Source organism: Stigmatopora argus, chromosome 19 (assembly GCF_051989625.1).
Source record: "Stigmatopora argus isolate UIUO_Sarg chromosome 19, RoL_Sarg_1.0, whole genome shotgun sequence".
NCBI lineage: Eukaryota > Metazoa > Chordata > Actinopteri > Syngnathiformes > Syngnathidae > Stigmatopora > Stigmatopora argus.
The window spans coordinates 10,098,341-10,120,470 of record NC_135405.1 but is presented as its reverse complement, the minus strand read 5'-3'; the positions used below and the strand labels follow the sequence as shown (position 1 = coordinate 10,120,470).

Genomic DNA, 22,130 nt, shown 5'->3' with positions numbered 1-22,130 from the left:
TCAACAACAAAAAAGCCTACTTGTCATCACACCCAGAAACTGCGTACAACGAAACTGGTGTGATTGATAAATACAGGAAATAAAAAGTCCTCCTGTTAGGGTTAGGAGTAGTACCATTTATTTAAATGGTTGTCGAAAATAAGCAGCTAGGTATATTGACACCAGTTTTACATGTACTACTGTTAAATACCAATATTTTCTGTTGACTTGATTGACATGCTGTCATCATATGTCAGCAGCCATTGGGGTGTAGATTGATTCTCATGTACTATATTCACCATGTTGATTGTTTATGCAGTAACCCATTTTTGTTGGAAAACAATTGGAACTTAAGAGTGAAGCCAATATTTTTGTAAAACAAACAATGGCATCACTTGAATGACGCTTTAATTCATTCATTCATTCCAAGAAGAGTCGTGTTTTCAATACAAGAAATAAAACAAGCCTCTTCCCCAATTAAAAACTAGAGAATGTCATGCATTTGTCACGTTTAGCTGTCGGCTGCAGGAAAAAGGAGGGCGAAAATTGCTGGGAGAAAAACTTAAGTTCTTTTAATAACAAAAGTTGAATATCCAAGTGAAAAAAATCAATCAAAACATGACTTACTGGTACGAGACACACGAAGCAAATGTAGTAATGCTCCCAATCCAGACTGCACCATACATTCTCATTATATACAAAAAAAGGCTCATCCAATTAACACAAAGCAGCTGACTGCGAGACGAGGGCAAACACACACACACACACACACACACACACACACACACCCAGACAACACACAATGAGGACATGCTTCCCAAAAAAAAAATCCAACATAACGTGACAGCATTGCATAAATATTTAATGTTCATATGCATCAAATAGTTTAGTTTGGCACGTAGTCAGCACTTTTCTTCAGCATAATTGTAGAAAAAGAGACCATCTGAGTGGCAGTTACATGTATGAATTCAAATCCATTGACAAGAACAGACAAGAGTGAAGCTAGTGTGGGAATAATCAGGTGGTGTGGAATAATGCATTCCTGCCCTGAATGTCAGCAAAAAGCCCAGCAACACGTGGTCGGCAGGAATGTGGCTTTGACATCATTGTCATTGATAAAAGATTGGTTTTCCCGCAAAAATATTCTAATAACAATCGTTACAGTCAATAGTAACATTTTCACCAGTAGTGTAATTGACAATCAAGAAAAAGGAAGACCCCTGTTAAATAACATTTCATAGTAGACACCGATTGTCCAAAACTAACTTAAGAAAAGTAACTGAAAAGAATTACAAGCATGTTTTTCCATCAGAAAGAAATAGTACATTCATAGTCATTAGTCAGACACTGGTGGATTATAAATTAAATGAGTTAATTCATCTTAACCTTTTTCAAAGCTTGCACAACCAGTGTCTCAGTTTGTAATTTCAATAGCATCATGTGGCGTGTCAGCTCATACAATTTGGCACATTGAGCTACAATACACAACAAATATTGTTCTGTGTTTACGGTCTAAACCCAAATATTAAAACGCTTTAACAATAAGTTCACTCGAGTCAGGACTTAACTGGTATTACTAGTTGCCTGTTACAATTATATGATTGAAACGTACCTGAATAGCAAAAAAAAACGTACCCCATTTTTAAATACTGCAAAATTGCCCTGAACTGCGTAATTGGTACTGAATCCATATCATATTTCTATTAAAATGTGGACTAAGAAAAATTGTGTAATAACACAGGATTTAACGTTTAGTTTTACTAATCGACGGCTTTATCGTTCATTAAGTTCAATGCCTATCCCTAACGAATACTGTATACAGTACGTCATTTTTTAGCGAATAGAGCCTTTGGGAAACATGGTGCAATTTCTCAATTTAAAAAAATAAACGCTTTTTAAGCAATTTCAAGTGAACATAAATAACAAGTGCAAATATAACGCCTTAATGTAAATATGTTCAATTACGAGGACGTTAAATTAGGCCCTTTGGAGAGGTTAGGGAACCTATGTGTCATTTAAAAATATTTTTTTTAAATGAATAAATTCTAGGCTCAGATCAAGAACACAAAATTGAAAAATGGGCTACAGGCGTAAACTGAATAGGCATTAGTAAAGAGATTGTTCAACAAAGGCAAGTACACATAATTTCAAGACTCACGCCCTTCGTTTTTTATCTTAACAATAGTACATAATTTTGCGTACACTGTCTGGCGGCTTTAGTCGTGGGATGTAATAGACTAAAGATGTCTCTCCATAATGCTTGTAAAAGAGTTTGTACCTCACAACCCCTCCACCATAAGGTCAAGTTGCATGGCACAGACAAAAACCCACCAAAAAAACAAATAACAACTTATCAGTGAACACAGCATACATGATGACATGCAAATTCGAACCCGCAGCGCAAACAACAAGGGCGGATGTAATAACCACTGCCTCACACAGACAGTCATTCTCTTGTATTAAAACAGACACTCATTTTTGTGGTATGTTACGCATACTCAAAGCTACGAGGGTTCAGTTTTAAAGGCAAAAAAAAGTCTTGTTTGAAGTCCTCCACCAATGAACGCCAGTTCACGAGACCCAAAATGTTCTTGCAGTGTCTGAAGACAAGTCTGGTTTGTTTTTATTGTGCGTTTTTTTGTTTTGTTTTCTTTTAGTTTTAAGCTCGCCACCTTAGGGAGGGGCGTTGCCCAAACAGGCCTAGGCGAGTCCCTGGGGCCTTCAAGTCACATCAAAACGCAGCGCATGAGAGAACGTCCCCGTCCAGACTTTTTCTTCTGCAAGGCTGCCCTGGCCGCGGTCTCGAACACTTCCCAGATGCCCTCTTTCGTCCTGGCCGAGCACTCCAAGTAGTCGTGGGCGCCGATGCGCGCGGCCATTGCCCGGCCGTCTTCGGGCCGCACCGGCTCGAGCTTCAGTCGAGACAGACTGTTCCTGACGTTCTCGTCATTGCGAAGATCCTTCTTGTTGCCCACCAGGATGATCGGCACGTTGGGGCAAAAGTGCTTGACCTCGGGAACCCACTTCTCCGGGATGTTTTCCAGCGAATCTGGGCTGTCCACGGAGAAGCACATTAAAATGACATCCGTGTCTGGGTAGGAAAGCGGGCGGAGCCGGTCATAGTCCTCCTGGCCCGCAGTGTCCCACAAGACCAACTGGACCTGCTTGGTGTCCACCTCGATGTCCGCCACGTACGTTTCGAACACAGTCGGGACGTAGACCTCCGGGAACTCGTCTTTGCTGAACACGATCAGGAGACACGTTTTTCCGCACGCGCCGTCGCCCACGACCACAAGTTTCTTGCGGGTGTCGCACATCGTTTGGGTCTCCTTCCTCATGCTTGAAAACCCACGATCCGCTGGTAAATCTCGGGGTTTTGGTGCCCCGATTGAAAGGAGCTTTTTACCGCGTGCTGACAACACAGCGAAATCTCTTTATAAAGCAAAGTGAGGTTTCCTAAATATAGCAATCCAATCGGAAATTGGGAGGGCAACTTTGAGCTGGAGAAGCAACTGGTGATTGGATCTCGCTGGGTTTCCCCCTTTCCTTTGTGGGAGGGCTCGTCTGAATGACGGCATCACCATGTTTTAAGCCGAATGCACCATCGGAGTGCTTCAGCACACACATAAAAATAATCGACGTTAATTCAAAGTTGAATATTGAGCATCAAAAAGAAAGGAGGCTTTAATAATAGAAGAAATCGACGAAAAATATAGGTGAATGGAGTAGTGATGGGCTGTTCGTAAACGATCTGTTACAAATAGCCTGGAAACTCTAAGAGTCAATAGACGATTTTGGGTAGCTTAGATGGACAAAACACAATGATAAATTAAAGGTGACCTGTTTACCCTTTCCTCTAACTGCTTTAAATCATTGCCGAATTTCTTCACCTTAACAGACAACACGTGAAAGAAATCTTTTGGTGTCTTAATTGTGCAATCAGAAAGCATACGTTTTAAAATTGATGATAAACAACTAAAGTGAGGTGTACACACAAATATGTATTTTCCCCTGTGTATTCAGATCATTTCTAGGGGTCAACACCCTGAGAAAAAAAACAGACTCAACTAATTTGTTAAACTCCGCCGGGATGCCAGACAAACACCACAGATTTACTAACATCACATTTGTCTAGTTTAATTTTGTATTTATTTGAGAATTGACTTCATTTAAACATTTACTTGTTGAGAGAAAACGTTCATCCAACTGATGAAACCACTGAAAAACTGGTCAGACTAGATTACTGCTCAGTTGCTATGCTGATGCTTCTATAGGTTTTCCCACACTAGCAAATTTCCCTTTAATGAAGATCATTATCTATTATGTCTCTAAAATACATTCCACCTGTCATCTTCCATCTCTTATACGCAATGCATGTGTTGAACTTGTGTATACATATAGATCTAGAACTTTTTTTTCAAGATATAGCAATAAGTTTATACCCGTATTTCATTTTTGGAAAATAAAAATGTTAATTATCCTATTGCTTCAGTCAGAAATTCTGCTCAGAAGATCAGGCAGTGGCTTTATTACAACGTTGTAGATGAGTAAATAGGAATTGAAGTGACAGGAATCTGTGTACGTACTATAGTTTCACTTAGCAGGGTGTGGTATTAAAGAGCTGCTTAGGAATCGAACAGGTCCATCTGTTGTTATGAGTCAAACAAATCGAACCGGATCACTAAATAGAGACAAAACGCCCCTCCCTTCGGAGACGCTTGACTTTTACGCCACTGTGCGCATGACGGTGCAGTTCTCCGACTTACATGCAGGGGGCGGTAGCAAAGGCCGACTATTAGCCGAGGCTATCAAAGCCTTGCAAAAATCAGCGCTCTCTCCAAGGAAACAAAACAATATTAGAATCGGGTTTACGGCGTGCCCCAAGCCCGGAACCTCTCTTGATCGGACAACGCGTGAGTATTTTTCGCTTCTTTGATCACTGCTGACAAAGTGGAAAAAAACGCCACCGCGTGTGTTTTACACGCCGCCGCCGTTGTGCGAGCGTTTCCCCTTTTGTTTAGCGGTTAAGGCCCCTGTGTTTGGAACTTGAAGGGGTGCCATGTTGTTTAGCCGCTGAGTGTTTGCTTGCTGCTTTCAGCTCGCACACAACACCAACTTGACAATTAGCTTTTAGCACAGCACCCGATGCGACAAATCATCTATTTTCCCGACTGTAGAAAACACACAAAGGGTCACATCATAAGGAGCGCTTGTATGCAGCGATCGCTGTAAAAAAAATGACAGTGCTGATAGATAAAGTAAACTTTGATGTCAACTGCAGGCAATCCATAATAAACAGGCCGGACGCGGCTAGCGCTCCTGATGATCCGCGGATCTTCCTGTTGTGCTTTGTAAAAAAGCCAAAAGCACGTCCAGCCGCATTGTACGTGGAGATAAAAGTTAAACCTAAACATAAAAGACCGGTTTAAGAAAATGACTCATCGGTGATATGCTATGCTAGCCTCATGTAGCTTAGAATACAATTGCTGCTTGTGTTAGCAGCTATTTAGCTAGTCTGTCGAAATAGCCTGGCTTGAATTCACTGCAATCAACATCGCCGAATATGTTTTAATAATGTATAAAATCCAGCCAATGCTATCGCCTTTGGCAGTTCTTTATTGTATTATGGTTCAATTACACATTTATACAACCGCGGCTTAGTACTTGCGGTGGTACAACGCCGCTTGTGTGATCATGAGCGAAGCTAACAACGAACGCTTAACAAACAGCACTTGTTTTGTTCCTTTTTATTTATTTACGCTTTTACTGTCTGATTTTTTCGCCGTTAAACGTACTGTATCTGCACTTTGGTTTTCATAAACTAACATCGATTCATTTATTGGGCACCATTTTCGAGATAGTTATTTGACTCTAAATATAACAAGTTATGTAACCATTTTAATGAGGTCCAAATAAATAATAATTTGGGAAACAATGGTCCTTTTCCTTATGGAGTAATTGCGGTGTGATTTGTTGTAGAGGTGGTGTACCTGTGATTTTTTTTTTCCCATCCATCAGCTCATTTTATTGTGATGAGAGGAAAAGCATCTTCCAAGACATTTCAAGTCCAGTTGCGATCAACTCAATGCCCGATTCTTTGTTTTTTTGTGATGTTTTGCTCCCGTCAATCATAGTAAGCCAGTCAAAACATCAGCAAACACACTGTTTGTGTCATTGATGCTTCAGATTGCAACAATTTGTTCCAATAGTATTAGATTAGAATATTCAGAGTTAACAGGAGGTGACTGCTTAAAAGCATTGACACCTCTTGAAATCATAGTGAAACATGCACAGTATACAGATTTTTAGTTTGAAAATGTACCAAATTCTTCCGTACAGTGAAAGGGGATCCAAAGCTCTGTACACAGATTTTCCGCAAAGATAACTCAATCATAGATAACACTTTTTACGTATATCACAAATGATAAAAAGTCTTCATTTGATTTTCATGGGGTGAACGTGTCAAAATAAATGTATAGCAAGATGGAATTATTTTAAATGACAACATAAAACATTATGAAGACATTTGCTAAAAGATTCTAATCTCCTCAAAAGGCCGGGGGCACTAGTCCTTCCTTCTGACTATCCTTGAAGCTCTAATGAAAAAAATAATAATCTGAGAACTACAAATCATTACGCAGTGAAGACAGTAAACAGTAAAAGACCCACTATTGTCACCATCCTCAACAAGCATGAATGTGCTTCAGCACACTTAACAGGCTAAAAAAAGTACAAGAATCACAAGTGGTGTGGCTGAACAGCTCATTAAAATGGCCAGTCAAATATACAACAGCAGTTAAGACAATACAATGGGCTTAATTTAGATGAAGAAAAAAACTGTGAAAATGTTCATTGACATGACAGACATAGCGAACATACCATAAAAAAACATTAAAAAAAAAAAAAATCAGTTCAAGTTAAAAGGTTGCTTTGAATCCTGTATTATGTTGTGTGTCTAGTGTTGTATTTCTACAAGCTTATAGAACAAAAACTCTTCTCTTCAGGCTTTCCCGTGGAATGAGCATTCCATGCAGCATCCTAGGTATGAATGACGTGGCCTGGCAGGAGACGAGAGGTGGGATGCTGCATGCAAATGGTGCTCCTGAGGCTGGGGGTGTCAGGGTTCACAGTGGAGGGCCTTTAGCCGCAGTAGCTGGCCAGGCATCTGGAGGTCCTCATTTACAGGGCATGGATAGGGCCGGGAACCCTACACCGGGAACGCCACAACCTCCATTGAGCGGTCGCTCGCAGGATGACGCTACGGTTGGCTACTTCTTTCAGAGGCAACCCGGGGAGCAGCTGGCAGGTTGTGCGCCGGGAAAACATCGGTGGCCAACCGGGGACCCCAATCATGTTGATCAGGTAGCATTTTTTAAAGAATCTGTAAAGTCATCTTTTGTCAATTGAAGCCACACATTTTTTTTTAATAATGTTATTGCGTATTTGTGTACCTTTTTCTCTCTAGGTCCGTGCTGCGGATGAAATGAACTATGACTTTCAAGCGCTTGCTTTGGAATCAAGAGGAATGGGAGAGGTATGTCTTTTTATATTTTTCCCATCTCCTGAATTGTATCTATAAAAAGAAATAGTTGACAATTGTCATTTTTAAACCAGGTTTACCAGTTAGAGCTAGAAAATGTGATTGTATTTCACTGTGATTAATATTTTTATATTAAAAAATAATGTCCCTAATTTTTAGACTACTGTCAGAATGTATTAACTTAACGCACGTAGTATAATTATCTTGTGATGCACGTTTTGTTTTTAGCTTTTGCCAGCAAAAAAGCTTTGGGATTCGGATGAGCTGGCAAAGGATGGAAGAAAAGGAATGCTTCTTGGAGAAGAGTGGAGGGACAATGCATGGGGGTCATCACGTGAGTCACTTGTTCTGCAGTCGTAGTGTCACACCAGTAGTACTACTACAAAAAAAGAGATAAGAATAGTATGCTTAAAACAGTTAAAAGTCTGATACGCCACTGAATGCTGGGCGTCTCACAACAGATTTTTCTTTTTGTCTATTTTTATTCCCTCAAATTGGTTCGTCCCGAGTACTCTATATAAAAAATATAATATTTCTTTAATCAAGTATATGATGATGTTGTATATGTCTTTCGTTTAGACCATTCAGTCTCCCAGCCAATTATGGTCCAGCGACGGCCAGGTCAGAGTTTCCACGGGAACGGCGATGCCAGTTCTGTGCTGTCACCTCGCTCAGAGGGCGGCGGCTTAGGTGTGAGCATGGTTGAGTATGTCCTGAGCTCGTCTCCTGGAGACAAGATGGACGCCCGTTACAGGAATGGTGGCTATGTGAGTTGAAATGTGTTTCTAAGTTTGAGGGAACGTTTTACCTTTCATCTTGTTTTGTTGGGAGTCTACAGTTAAATTTGTTTGTTCTTATCTTCCTTTATCTTCTCTCATTTTGCATCATGTAATAAAGGGCGGAGTAGATGCTGACCAGGATGGGAGAGAAAAGAATGATGGCCCTGAGAAAGGATCTCCATTTGAGGAGGACAAGAGCCCAGAGATGAAGGTGGGAGATGACAGTGATCCTGCAAAAGCCAATGGAAGAGGTTTACTAAACGGCATGGACAGAGACTGCAAAGACTTTATGTATGTTTTCTTGGACGTTAGCGAAATATTTAACGTATTGGCCCGTGACTTAACTTAATTTATGTGCGCCTCAGTCCAACTGCGGGAAGCCGTCAAGCTTCTCCAACTGAGGCAGTGGAGAGGATGGGCCCTAACCAAACGGGCTTGGAGATGATGAGCCAGCACCATGTCCATGCCCATGCCCACGCTCATGCACATGCCCACCCCCATGCCCTCGCCCACGCCCATGCCCACGCTCATGCTCTACAACAACAGAACCACAACAAGGGCCAGGTGGAGGACTTTCAGAACCAGGAAGCTCAAAACATGGGCGGCATGGAGCAACAAGCCGGCGTGGAATCTCTTCAATTCGAATACGCTGGGAACCAGATTCAGGTGGACTCCTCTGGAACCCCAGTGGGATTGTTTGACTACAGCTCTCAGCAGCAGGTCTGTTTTTCTTTTTTTTTAATGAAGAACTGTTAATTGTAAGTTTTCGATTGGCTCTAAATGGTGTTGGTGCATATGCAGTTATTTCAGAGGTCAAATCCCCTCACTGTTCAACAACTCACAGCAGCCCAGCAGCAACAATATGCCCTGGCAGCGGCACAACAGCAACACCTTGGTAAGTGACCTCACGCTCTTTATGACAAGGTTATTGTTCTCCCTTCTTCACAACTGGCTGTGTAAACCACAAACCAGATTACCAGATTAGATACAGGAATTTGACCACGCTGAAGTCATTTCAAGAGAATGTATTTCTTGACTTCAATTTAGCTGGCCTTGCTCCTGCCTTTGTGCCTAACCCTTACATCATCAATGCTGCGCCCCCTGGAACTGATCCCTACACTGCAGCCGGTTTGGCAGCAGCCGCAACGCTTGCAGGTGATCACACGACACACCTTGTCTTTTCAAATGGTTGACATGTATGTATTTTATAACTTTTTGGGGGGGAAACAGCTACCAACATCAATGTATTTCTCCCTCGCCCTTCAGGACCCACAGTAGTTCCACCTCAATACTATGGCGTTCCTTGGGGTGTGTACCCAGCCAACCTTTTCCAACAACAGGCCGCGTCTAATGCCAATCACTCTGCTAATCAGCAAGGATCTAATCAGGGACCAGGGCCGGGCCAACCTCAGGTAAGCATAACTAAAAATTGCAAACTTTTGGTTTGTCAGTGGCATAGGATTACCATTGACCATTTTAAAGTTTTTTTGTTGTTGTGGACATATTACCACGGTATGACAATGACATTTTCCTCTGTGCTACCAGGTAATGCGCACAGGAAACAACCAGCGTCCTCTTACACCTGGCCAAGGTCAACAAAGTCAGCAGGAATCTATGGCTGCAGCGGCAGCAGCAGCTGCAAACCCCGCACTGGCATACGCAGGGATGCCCGGTCAGTGCATGTCTCCGTCCCACCATTGTTTTGCAAACACAGCATAGATGTGTTATTTTGCTTAGCAATTGCCTTTCTCGTGCAGGTTATCAGGTGTTGGCCCCTGCAGCGTACTATGACCAAACCGGGGCCCTTGTGATGGGACCTAGCGCTCGAACCGGCCTCGGGGGGCCTGTTCGTCTAGTTCAAACTCCTCTCCTCATCAACGCTGCAGCAGCGCAGGCTGGTATGTACTTTTAGAACATGAGGAAATGGAGGCTTGGTAAACTCATGGTTGAGTTGATGGTATCAACTTTCAAAGGACGATGGTTGAATATTCATTATTATGAAAAGGAAGTTTTTTGTGCAGACTGACTCATTTTACACCCCAAAAACGTGTTACGCTATGCTAGCCATGTCTTGAGAAGATATTTCTTTAAAACATCTTTGTCAAACTACACTAATAAGCCAGAGTTTCACTAGGAATCCACGCACTTGACGCACTTGTGTGTCCTAACCACACTCTTTATTGTCTCTGGTCAGCAGCTGCGGTTTCTGCATCGGGTTCTGGTAGCAACATGTCCGACCCCCGGACCAACGGCATGTACCGCTCCATGCCTCAACCCCAACCTCAGCCGCAGCAACAGCAAGCTCCTCCGCAGAACAGCGGCTTGCAATCGAGTTCCTTTTACGGCTCTGGCTCAGTTCCCAACACCTCGCAGAGCAGCTCACTTTTCTCCCACACGTCTGCTCCACCTCAGCCCCAGAGCTCCTCGCTGGGCTTTAGCAGTACCGGCAACTCCCTCGGCGTGGGTCTGGCATCTGCCCTGGGAGGATTTGGCTCTTCGGGTCAGTGGACAAAACCCCAAGTGTTTGTGATGTTTTAATATTATTCCAATTCCCTCACCACGACGCCATGTGGTTTTTCCTTGTAGTATCCAGCTCCACCAGTAGCAGTGTGTCTCGCCGGGACTCCCTGTTGACAAGTTCCGATCTTTACAAACGTGGCAGCAGTAGTTTAACTCCCATCGGCCAGCCCTTTTACAACAGTCTGGGCTACTCCTCCTCACCCAGCCCGATTGGACTCACCCCTGGTCACTCACCTCTCACTCCCCCACCTTCTCTGTCCTCTCACGGCTCATCCTCTAGCCTTCACCTCGGTAAGACCACATTTTTGTACTGCCTTAGAATGGGATTGTTACCTGATTACAAGTAGCATTTTAACGTTGACCAAGACCAAGTTTTTGTGTTTTTACTGGTGACATCATTTTAATACTCATTACCACATGCACCTGTGCTGGAGTCTATCAACTTTGTATGTGCATGGGTATAACTGATGTCACAAAGTGGATGCAATATTTTTTAAATACTTTGAGCAACCATCTTATGACTATGGCTTAAGCATTAACTCTGACAACAAAATGATGTAAATCATATTTGCTTTACCCTTGGCTGCAAAATCTGAATAGCTTTTGCTGACGCAGGGGTGCCTCAGGCAGTTATATTTCCAGTTTATGGTCATGGCTATTATCCTGTAATCCCAGGTGGTTTGACAAATGGCAGCGGGCGTTACATCTCCGCAGCACCTGGAGCTGAGGCCAAATACCGCAGTGCCGGTGGAACGTCCAGCCTATTTAATTCCAGCAGCCAATTATTCCCTCCATCCCGGCCCCGCTACAGCCGCTCTGACGTAATGCCGTCCGGCCGTAGCCGTCTCCTGGAAGACTTTAGGAACAACCGCTTCCCGAACCTTCAACTTCGAGACTTGCCTGGTCACATGGTTGAATTTTCTCAAGATCAACATGGATCCAGGTTTGGCAAATGACCTTTCTCATCTCATCTCATTTTCTGAACCGCTCATTAGGGTTGCAGGGGGGTGCTGGGCCCAGCTTTAAAGAAAGAAAACAAAGTCTGTATTTTATGGCATTTGCTAAATCTCTCCACAGATTCATCCAACAGAAGCTGGAGAGGGCCAGTCCCGCAGAGAGACAGATGGTTTTTGGAGAGATTCTACAGGCAGCCTATCAGTTGATGACTGATGTGTTTGGGAACTATGTCATCCAGAAATTCTTTGAGGTAGCTTTGGATTAGTATGTTAATTGTGGAAGCTCAGGAATGATTAATGAATGACTTCTCTTTGGAGAGTTGTCGTCGTAGATTTAGACTTAATGGTTTCTTTGGTGCAGTTTGGCAGTGCAGACCAGAAACTGGCGTTGGCAACTCGTATCCGCGGCCATGTCCTCCCACTGGCTTTACAGATGTACGGTTGCCGGGTAATTCAGAAAGCCTTGGAGTCGATTTCTTCTGACCAGCAGGTAATTGTAAGTGAGATTTTCTTAAAAGTCAGTTCACTGTACCTCATTTGCCCAACATTAGGCTCTCGTTTCTAAACTGAGAAATGTATTTAAAAAATTCAGGCCTACCTAAGAAATTTTATTTACAACAATGTTTTTCTCAGAGTGACATTGTGCGCGAGCTGGATGGCCATGTTTTAAAGTGTGTAAAGGACCAGAATGGAAACCACGTGGTGCAGAAATGCATTGAGTGTGTCCAACCTCAAGCCCTGCAGTTCATCATAGATGCATTCCAGGGCCAGGTATGTGTATTTTATTCATTTCAATTACCGGGTAAGTCCATGTTTCCTTAAATTACTTTATTCCGTCCATTTGACCTAGTGTGACCCACACCTGTAACATGACTTGAACTCCCTTAAATTAGATTTACATGTAACACGCCAATCATCCAACGCTCTATGTAGATAAAATGCGTTTATGGTGCTGTCCCTTTTGCAGGTTTTTGTCCTCTCCACACACCCTTATGGCTGTAGAGTAATCCAAAGGATTTTAGAACACTGCACCCAAGAGCAGACTTTGCCAATTCTTGAAGAGCTGCATCAGCACTCTGAGCAGCTGGGTCAGGTAAGCAAGTCGTCCTAGTCATGTTTGCTTAAATGGTAGCTGCATTTTTTTGTGTGTTTCTTGGTTTCCAGAATGTGTCTCATCATTATGGGCATGCCTCCTCATATGTTAGTTAGCCTGCTAGTCAGTGTGTTTGCTAAATGTAAAAAAAAATGTTGTGTGTTAGCTTTCATTTCATCTGACGTAATATTCAAACATTCCCCCCTCACCTATTCCATCTAGAAATATCAAGGCGTATCATTGGAGATGGCACCCAAAACATATTATACAGTGTCCCGTGATGCACTGTTCAAGGTCAGAGCAATTTGCCTCCCTCTCTCTCTTAAGGATGTCAACACTGTTTTCTTTCTCTCACCTTTTCTAATGATTTTATTATCAGATAGAGGAAACTCCCAACTTTTAGGGCTTCTAATCCACCAATCTGCCTCTTTTTCTTAACTTTTCCCCTTTCTGACTTAATGCCATGGAGGATGCACAAATGGTGTTTTTAACCTTGATAAATGTTTCCCCCTCGACCTTCAATGTTTGAGTTTGATTACCGTATTTTTCGGACTATATGTCGCACCAGACAACTCATGCACAATTTTTGATTTTACCAGAAACCAAAAACAATCATACTGAAGTTACAATCGTAAAATGGGAAAGAAAAAAAATAGGCTGAATGGGCATCTGTTAACATAACCGTTTTTAATAAGTTAAAAAAAACATAATAGCCTGTCGTGCTCAGAGAGAAAAAATATGTATACAAAAGTCGCACTTGAGTATATTAGTCCAGCCAAAATAGTGCGCCTTACAGTCCGGAAAATACGGTAATCGGATTGTAACTGACACTTTTAGTGGTAAATTACACAATGTTTAAGTATAACGCATTTGAGAGGAAAGGTACCCAAGAGCAAATGATTGCTACTTTTTGAGTAAAGTGTTTTATATTGGTGTTGTATCCCTTCCGCTCACAGCTAACTGGCAAACATGACTGTCTGTCACCCTTCTCTGGAGGGGCAAAGATGCTGCTGGTTTTCTCGCTAGCTCGACCGACCATTTTGCAAACCAGCAACATCTGCTTTGTCTGACCTTCCGCAGTGATGAGGTCTTGGGGGTGTCTCATTTATTTCCCATCGTGACCATGCATGTTTTATCTCATACCATCTCTGCCGGTTTGATAGCGTGCACGATTGTCGGATGGATGGGTATCACGCTACTTGTAATACGTTTGTCAAAATCATTGTTTTTGCTTTCCCGTCGCTTCTCCCGTGCAGGATCAGTATGGTAACTACGTCATCCAGCACGTTTTGGAGCACGGTAGACCAGAAGACAAGAGCAAGATAGTTGCAGAAGTGCGTGGGAAAGTCCTTCTACTGAGCCAACACAAATTTGCAAGGTAAACTCACCACCACTTTTGAGAGACAGAACACGCTAACTGCTAATTGTTGAGTAATTCTCACTTTTTTTGACTCGTCAGTAACGTTGTGGAGAAGTGCGTGATCCACTCCTCGCGTGCCGAGAGAGCTCTACTGATAGACGAGGTCTGCTGCCAGAAGGATGGCCCCCACAGCGCCTTGTACACAATGATGAAGGACCAGTACGCAAACTACGTCGTCCAAAGAATGATAGACATGGCTGAGCCGGCTCAGCGTAAAATCATCATGCACAAGGTGGATATATGCTTCTAAAATTTTTAGAGTTGGTATAGTCCTTAGAATTATAGGCATCTGTCAAGTGAAAAATTAAAAATGGACTTTTTGTTGACCTTTTTCTTCGTAGATCCGGCCTCACATTGCCACCTTACGCAAGTATACTTATGGTAAACACATTCTGGCCAAGTTGGAAAAGTACTACATGAAGAGTGGCTCTGAGTTGGGTCCTATTGGTGGGCCCGCAAATGGCCTCATGTAGTCAGAAATGTCATCACAATTCCCCTGGAGAAGAGGCACAGGTGCTCAGCATATTTGGATCTTCTCTCAACCCTTTTTGGGGGGTCAATTACAACAACAAAAAAAGTCAAGTTCGCCCTAAAACGCTGTGACAACCGACCCCTGCTACTGTGGCGTCCCTGGTGAGGTGCCAATTGGTGCCCTCGCCAGGAACGGCATAAGTCAGCAGGTTTATTTTGTTGGGTAAAGCACAAAGGCCGTTGATAATTATATAACTGATGTATTTGACTGGTTTTCATATTGTACATTTGATTTTTTTTTTACCTTGTAAATTTGTAGGGAAAAAAATACATTTGCTGAAACTTCTTACAATTCTCACCAGCAAGTGACCTATTAAAAGATAAAAACAGAGGGACAAAATTCCTTTTGCTTTTGGAACTGAGTTAACTCCCAAAAAAAATGATATTTATGTTTTGACCCCATGTAAAGATTAAATAATAGCATCCCCATGCCAAAGCAGTTGATTTAATGCAAATGCCACTGTTCACAAATCAAGGTGCCACGGGTCTTTCGAAAAAGACTTTTTTTGTTCGTTTGCTTGCTTGAATTGGGGGGGAACAAATCCATGGTGGTGTTTTTAAATGGGGCCTTTTTCTTGCCTTGTATTTTCTCGCTTCCATTCAATCCTGTATTTTTTCCCCAAGCAAGAGCAATTTACATTTGCCTTGTGAGCCTGAAGCTAAAAGTCTTGAGTCGTTTACCCAAAGACGGACCAGCCGAGGCTCTCCTTTTCCTCTTCTTACCATTAGATATTCGATTTAACAGGTACTAACAAGTGAAGGTATTAAGATAGTCTTGCTTGGTTTTTGGATTAAATTATCTTTGTGAAAATTTAATGATGTGATGAGAGGCATTGATGGCGTGCTGTGGCAGGTTTTAATTCCTCCTCCTCCTCCCCCTTAATACTTTTTAGTGTCTATGTAGGAAATGAGCACTGCTCTGAGCTAATTTAATGTACTGCATAATCATCTCTGGCTTTAGTAGTAGTTTAGTGTAGCATCTTTTTGTGTGATACTTAATTGTTGCGTTTGGGTCGCTGTGATGGACTAACCCCCTCTTCCAGACCACCTTAGATGAATGCGAATTGTAAAGGGGAGCTTTAACCCAGCATTGTACATGAGATGGAATTAATTACTGGGAAGAAGGGATTTTTAAATCACATTTTTATGCTCTAGTGTTTGTATTTTTCAACTCTTTTGATTGGATGCTGATGGGGCCATCTAAACCTTCTACAACTGTCCCGTATTACTCGTAGTGATGGCTTCTTTGAATTGTAGAATATATGTAGTATATGTGCAGTCAGTAAGTGTAAGATTTTTGATTAATATTATTATTAGCTTCAGTGAGAAAAAAAAATGTCTAGTGGTGTTTGACATGCCTTGCAAACTTGTAGTGATGCTTTTATTCCCTCTGTACAGTTGTAAATTTGTAACTGTTTATGCTGTAAATGGAATGTCTTCTACATTTTAGTGGGGAGAAAAAGGCAACAGTGTGCTTTTTTTGACGTGTGTATATTCATCACTCCCCCCTCCCCTTGAATATTATGTATGCAGTTTTATTTGAGCAAGTGTTATTTTAAAGAAAAAGACAAAAAAAGATTTTTAAAGCTTCATAATCTGGCATGTGAATTTGTTTTTAAAACTCCAAGGGGAAAAGACCAGCCTTTATTTGTACTGGAGCTGCTGTAACATCCACTGTTGATAGTCTTTCTGATGTGACACTTTTAAAACAAGAAAAAATATATACAAAAACAACACAAAAAATCCTCAAAATCAGAGGCTGCCTTTAGTTGTCTGACTTAACAGGATATGACAAGAAATATTTTTGTACAGAAAAGTGCTGTATTTTGGAACGGCTACTACCTTGTAAGCAAAAAAAAGCATTGTAAAATATTGTCAATTATATAAATATGAACATATGAGTTTTGTCACACTGTCAAAGTCATGTACATTTTCAGGTGGCCTTATGTACATTTCCAGCTGTTAGATGAAGAAAAACTCAATTTTTGGAGGCAGAATTGTGACTATGTATGATTAAACTGTTCTTCTAACATTTGAAATGCATTTTGGCAGTCTTTTGTGTCTGCTTGTTTTACTTTGAAAGACTGATCCATTTGAGAGCAATTTGTGCTCATTAATTTTTCATGTGGACGTTTTTTTTATTGCTGTTAATCTTGCACTCGTCACTCATCGTTTTCTAAATAGGTGTAGTCAAAGAATTCAATATATACATTAACTCTGGCTTTATTAGTGCCTTGAATAAACCTAACGTATTTTTGTATATTAAAAGTGCCAACCGAGATCACAAATAGTTTTTCTTTTCTATATAGTATATATAAAGGTGAGTTGATGTAAAATACTAATTAAAAATGTAACTCAATATTTTGTAATATTAGTGGACTAACTACTGTTTTATAGTATCAAGACCACAACAATGACGACTGTTCTACGTCATCTTCAAAACATAGACATTGAGTTGAGAGGAGAGGACAAAGCACCTTGTGGAGTACGGTAAGCGACCCACCATATTTTCCACATTCAACATGGCGGGACAATATGGGCGTGGTTACGCCTATGGCCGACACAGGTGCATAAATTACGCACATGCGCAGTGGAACTCCCTTTCGAGCAGCCATTTCTCTGCCGACGGTCTAACGACTAGCACCCAAACGAGGTAAGGTCTAGACTAGAGCGTTTTACTGGCAAAAGTGCATTTTTGAGACCATGAGACTTTTTAGGAATCGATTGAGCCCAAAACGCTGACGAATCTGTTAGTTTAATGCCAGGTTCAACACACTGTCGACAATCTAAGTTAGAGGTCCCTTTCCTCCCCAGTTTTGTGCCGAATGTGACTAGCTATCTTAGCATTAGCGACATGGCGACGCTCGTCATTTGGCTTAAAAAGTATTGTCCGTTTTCTCTCATTATTCATTCGTGTAGAAAGACTTTTAATCTAATCAATCAAACCCGAGATATCAACGAACAGTCTGGTGGGTAAAGACTCGCTCCAAAATGACATCCAGCGGCACGACTGGTGTGTTGTATTTAAAGATATACTTCACTGCGAGTGCTTAACACCCGTTTCTAATTTGTAATTGTTCTGATTTCACATTCACACTAAAAATCATTGATACAAAAATTGTTACGCCAACTTTCTCTTAGCTGTCAACGCCACTGTATATTTAATCGCCTTGTCTGGAAAAGGGAAAAGAATAGCACAACACGGAGCACTCACTAACTTATTTTCATTCATTATCTTGATCGTATATTACTAAGTTTCTTGTAAGATTTCTCCATCTTGCAATAATTGTTTTGCAACTCCCAACTAGTTTGGTTAAATCAAGTTTTCCCTGTTTAGCATCCAGATGCAGCTCTTCCTGAGTGCCCAGAATGCCCTTGGGGTTATACGAAAGGAGACTGACCCTATTTGCTGAATCTCCATTCTCTATATATGTTTTGCTTTCTTCTTCGGACTCATCAGGCCCATGTCCAGACGATCTTCCGCACAGGTTGCCCACTTGCGGCATATCTGCACTTCAGAGACTACTGGCAGGCTTCTCAAAGGTTAATGTATTTGTTTATTGTAGAGCAGAGGTAGGGAACCTATGGCTCGGGAGCCACATGTGGCTCTTTTGATGGGTGCATCTGGCTCTTTGCTAACCTGTGAGCTAAAATATGGAAATCGCTGGTGACCGAACTGAGATATTACATCTAGAACTGCTTTAATCTTCATTTTTTTGCAGTAGACTCTTCTGGAATGCATCCTCTCATTGATTAGCGACAGCATAAAAATCTTTTTAAAAAAATATTCATTTTTTTTTCACTTTAAAAGTGGTGAAATTACCAAAAAAATTGAAAAGGCACTTGTTTACATGTATGTATTTTGACTTTTAAATTCGTAGTATGGCTCACAAGGAATAACATTGGAAAATATGAATTGTTTGTGTCTCTCTTCGTCAAAAAGGTTCCCGACCCCTGTTGTAGAGGATCCAAGACTTCATCCAAACTAAATAAAAGCTTTAAATGTTATAATCTTGTGGAACTCAATGATGTATCTTATCTATTTTGCCATGGTGAGGTTTTACTGAACATAAGTTGGTGTTGTGACTTCTCCCCTTATTATAGGTAAAGTCCACAAGGTAAGAAGGATTTTTTTAAAGTATATTTTTTCTTCCAAGTCTTTCCCACCAGTAGAATCCTAGGTCTTTTTATGTCATTTCCCCCCCAGTAGAAACCTAGGTCATTTTTTTTTTTCTAAGTCTCTTTCCCCCCAGTACAATCCTGTCATTTTTTTTCCCCAAGTCTCATCCTAGGTCAATTTTTTTCCTAAGTCTCTTTCCCCCCCAGTACAATCCGAGGTCAATTTTTTTTCTAAGTGTTTATTCCCCCAGTTTTTATTTTTTTCCCCAAGTGGTAATTCCCCCATTTTTTTCTAATTTTATTTTCTAAGTGTATTTTACAAAAATTAATTGTAAGTGAAAAATTGTTTTGTGAACCTCTAACTAAAATGTCTTGTCTTATGTTTACAGGTGGACAAACTGAAGACTGGCTACACCAATCAACACTTCAATGTAATGCCAACTAAGTATGCTAAAGTTGAAATGTTTACCTGTAAATAAATTTTTTAACTTTGATATCTGCATTTTTTGTTAGATAAAGACAAACACATGTATACATTTAAAAACTTTTATTTTGAAAAACTTCAGAGAATGGATGAAAAACTCCCCTTGGCACCAGGTGGAAATCTGGAAAAAAAAGGGTCAATACAAAGTAAAACACCATTCACAAGGTCTTAGCTTTTATTTTGAAAAACTCCACTGATAGGTTTTCGCGTAACCACCAGCACCGCGAAAAGGGGGGTGCCTGAGCCTATCTGTACATAGGCAGGAAACCTTGTCCCCCCTGTGGAATTTTGGAAAACAAAAAAAATGGGTCAATACACAAAGTTAAATAAAAAACCATTCACAAGGGCTCACCTTTTATTTTGAAAATGTTTGGAGATAGGTTCTCGCGTAACCACCAGCCCCGCGAAATGGGGGGTGCCTCAGGCTATCTGTACATAGGCAGGAAACCTGGTCCCCCTTGTGGAATTCTGGAAAACAAAAAAAATGGGTCAATGCACAAAGTTAAGTAAAAAACCATTCACAAGGGCTCACCTTTTATTTTGAAAAAGTTTGGAGATAGGTTCTCGCGTAACCACCAGCACCGAGAAAAGGGGGGTGCCTCAGCCTATCTGTACATAGGCAGGAAACCTGGTCCCCCTTGTGGAATTCTGGAAAACAAAAAAAATGGGTCAATGCACAAAGTTAAATAAAAGACCATTCACAAGGTCTTACCTTTTATTTTGAAAAAAAAACTGGTTCTCACCTAACCACCAGCACCGAGAAGAAGGGGGTGCCTCAGCCTATCTGTACATAGAGATCAGTTTTGACTTCATCCATTTTCAAATGGATGAAGAAACTCCCCTGGGCACCAGGTGGATTTCTGAAAATAAAAAAGGGGGGGGTAAGCAATAAAAATAAACTGATCCCCAGTCCAAATTTGACCAAAAAAAGGGGGGCTATGAACAAATAGCTTAGTCAAAATTTGTCCAAAAAACATTGCTACTAAATTAGTTTTTTGCTATCAACATCAAAAGGTTACCAGTCATCAGGAAGGCCCTTCTCATAACTTCACTCCAGTGCCATCTCACCATCCCACTACAAAAGAAAGAAACACATTCAAGACGGGCTAAAAATGCTCAGTGGTGGCTTGGTTTGCCTTTTCTTTTTAGCCAATGCAGTGAGATAAGTCTATAATATAGACTTGGTTTGCTTTTGCTGTGATAGACTTATCTCACTGCAGTGGCTAAAAAGAAAAAGGAAACCAAGCCACTACTGAGCATTTTTAGTCACATCTTGAATGTTTTTTCTTTCTTTTGCAGTGGGATGGTGAGATGGCACTGGAGTGAAGTTATGAGAAGGGCCTTCCTTGGGTGGACCCTGAAGAGAAGCAAGATACAAAATGAGTAGGTTTAGTACACTGCACAAAAATAAAATAAGCTGAAACACTTCCTACAACTTCTGCCTTGAGTTCTAAGGTCTACATCAATTTTGACAGCTTTCACCTGCTTTGTCAACTGGCTCGTGGCTTTAATACTCTACAAAACACCGCAATGTGATTAGGTTACCGTTTATTTAATAGTTTGATGACATTTCTTCCTGGATGAGCTTTTCCAATCAGTCTAAGATTTCAATTTTTTTAAAATAAATATGCCAAAGAGTCATAATTTTTCATTTTTCATACTCAGTAAAAATCATTATTTTACCATGTAATGTAAACGCTATTGTGAAATGAAGGTCTCACTTAGGTTTTGTCGAAACCACATTTAAAACTAAAAAAGGAAACGCTGCAAGCCCTGATGTCTTCCTTTAAGAAATTGAAGGGAAAACAACCCCAGGGTGAAGGTATATATTCTTTAAGTGTACTGTTTATTCCTTACAAATCCACTGATGGCACTTGTCTTGGTGCAAATTATCAACACCAGACCAATTAGTGTTATCATTCAAAATTTGGATGTATCATAATGAAAAACAAGCTAATTGAGCAACGCCTTGAATACTAACGCTGACAATTATTACACGGATGGAGAAAATACTAACTATTTAAAAATGACTCACTTGGCTGACAAATACCTCTTTATGGCGTCCACACGCTGCTCTTTTTGGTCGTTTTGGCCACATTCTTGATGTTTCCCAGCAGTCTGTCCTCGTTGAGCAACTGAAACACACAATACAATGATTTCTTTTTAAACATAAAGAGCTATAGTTAACGCGATGTAGCCAATTTGTTTGCAAACATTTTGCATTCGCCATTCACATGGGGCTAGATCACGCAAACCATGCATGCTCCCGTCAAAATGCACTCTTAAAACGAGAATCGGGACTTCTAAATCCCCAAACGACAAGTTACCGAATGCACTGCATTGTCGTAGATGAACTTTATCAGGTCTTTCTTCGGTAATTCGTCACTTCTGAGCTGCTCTGGGATCTGAATAGTGGCTCATCCGCCATCTTAAATAATGGTGGCGGCCAATTGAACTCTTACCTTAGTCATGCATGTTAAAAATACACACGAAAAAGATACACACGAAAAGAATACATAGTTTTCATAATAAAGTGTATTAGTAAACTATTATTCTGAAAAAACTCCAATTTTCTTCAATATTAATTGTTTTTAAACTGTTCATGCAACGATTTAGATTGGCGACAGGAAGTTGATACAGACGGAAGAAACAACGGTAGCGCCCTCTTGTGGCTCAATTTGTTTTTAAAGCCTTACTATTCAGGGTCAT

The 22,130-nt window shown here is 41.0% G+C and overlaps 2 protein-coding genes and 2 long non-coding RNA genes across 9 annotated transcripts; 2 read left to right on the top strand and 2 right to left on the bottom strand.

Annotated features, from left to right (window-relative positions):
* Positions 1-820: 820 nt before the first annotated feature.
* Positions 821-3,438, bottom strand: LOC144064901 (ras-like GTP-binding protein RHO). Its single transcript, XM_077587795.1, has one exon. It carries the CDS (start codon positions 3,315-3,317, stop codon positions 2,706-2,708), a length of 612 nt encoding a protein of 203 aa, XP_077443921.1. The 5' UTR covers positions 3,318-3,438; the 3' UTR covers positions 821-2,705.
* Positions 3,439-4,745: 1,307 nt separating this feature from the next.
* On the top strand, positions 4,746-16,861 carry pum2 (pumilio RNA-binding family member 2). Of its 5 annotated transcripts, none has more exons than XM_077587782.1 (23): positions 4,746-4,892; positions 6,984-7,341; positions 7,445-7,513; positions 7,748-7,853; positions 8,099-8,286; positions 8,417-8,589; positions 8,664-9,018; positions 9,100-9,193; positions 9,346-9,453; positions 9,565-9,710; positions 9,844-9,970; positions 10,056-10,196; positions 10,496-10,798; positions 10,885-11,109; positions 11,494-11,761; positions 11,896-12,025; positions 12,136-12,270; positions 12,408-12,545; positions 12,742-12,867; positions 13,090-13,161; positions 14,124-14,245; positions 14,327-14,519; positions 14,629-16,861. In XM_077587782.1, the coding sequence occupies exons 2-23, from the start codon at positions 6,997-6,999 to the stop codon at positions 14,758-14,760; spliced, it is 3,696 nt and encodes a 1,231-aa protein (XP_077443908.1). In that variant the 5' UTR covers positions 4,746-4,892; positions 6,984-6,996; the 3' UTR covers positions 14,761-16,861. The 5 variants fall into 5 exon arrangements, with proteins under 5 accessions (XP_077443908.1, XP_077443909.1, XP_077443907.1 ...); XM_077587783.1 differs by having other exon boundaries at positions 10,493-10,798; positions 12,136-12,264; XM_077587781.1 differs by having other exon boundaries at positions 10,493-10,798.
* Positions 16,862-17,408: 547 nt separating this feature from the next.
* LOC144064668 (uncharacterized) lies at positions 17,409-19,431 on the top strand. Of its 2 annotated transcripts, XR_013296865.1 has the most exons (5): positions 17,409-17,471; positions 18,156-18,361; positions 18,762-18,822; positions 18,923-18,936; positions 19,327-19,431. It is a non-coding gene; the product is annotated as an uncharacterized LOC144064668 (long non-coding RNA). The 2 variants fall into 2 exon arrangements; XR_013296866.1 differs by lacking the exon at positions 18,762-18,822.
* Positions 19,432-19,469: 38 nt separating this feature from the next.
* On the bottom strand, positions 19,470-21,873 carry LOC144064666 (uncharacterized). The gene is made up of 6 exons (XR_013296864.1): positions 21,749-21,873; positions 21,457-21,556; positions 20,165-20,281; positions 19,954-20,069; positions 19,774-19,889; positions 19,470-19,542 (listed from the first exon to the last, which is right to left on the bottom strand). It is a non-coding gene; the product is annotated as an uncharacterized LOC144064666 (long non-coding RNA).
* Positions 21,874-22,130: the final 257 nt, after the last annotated feature.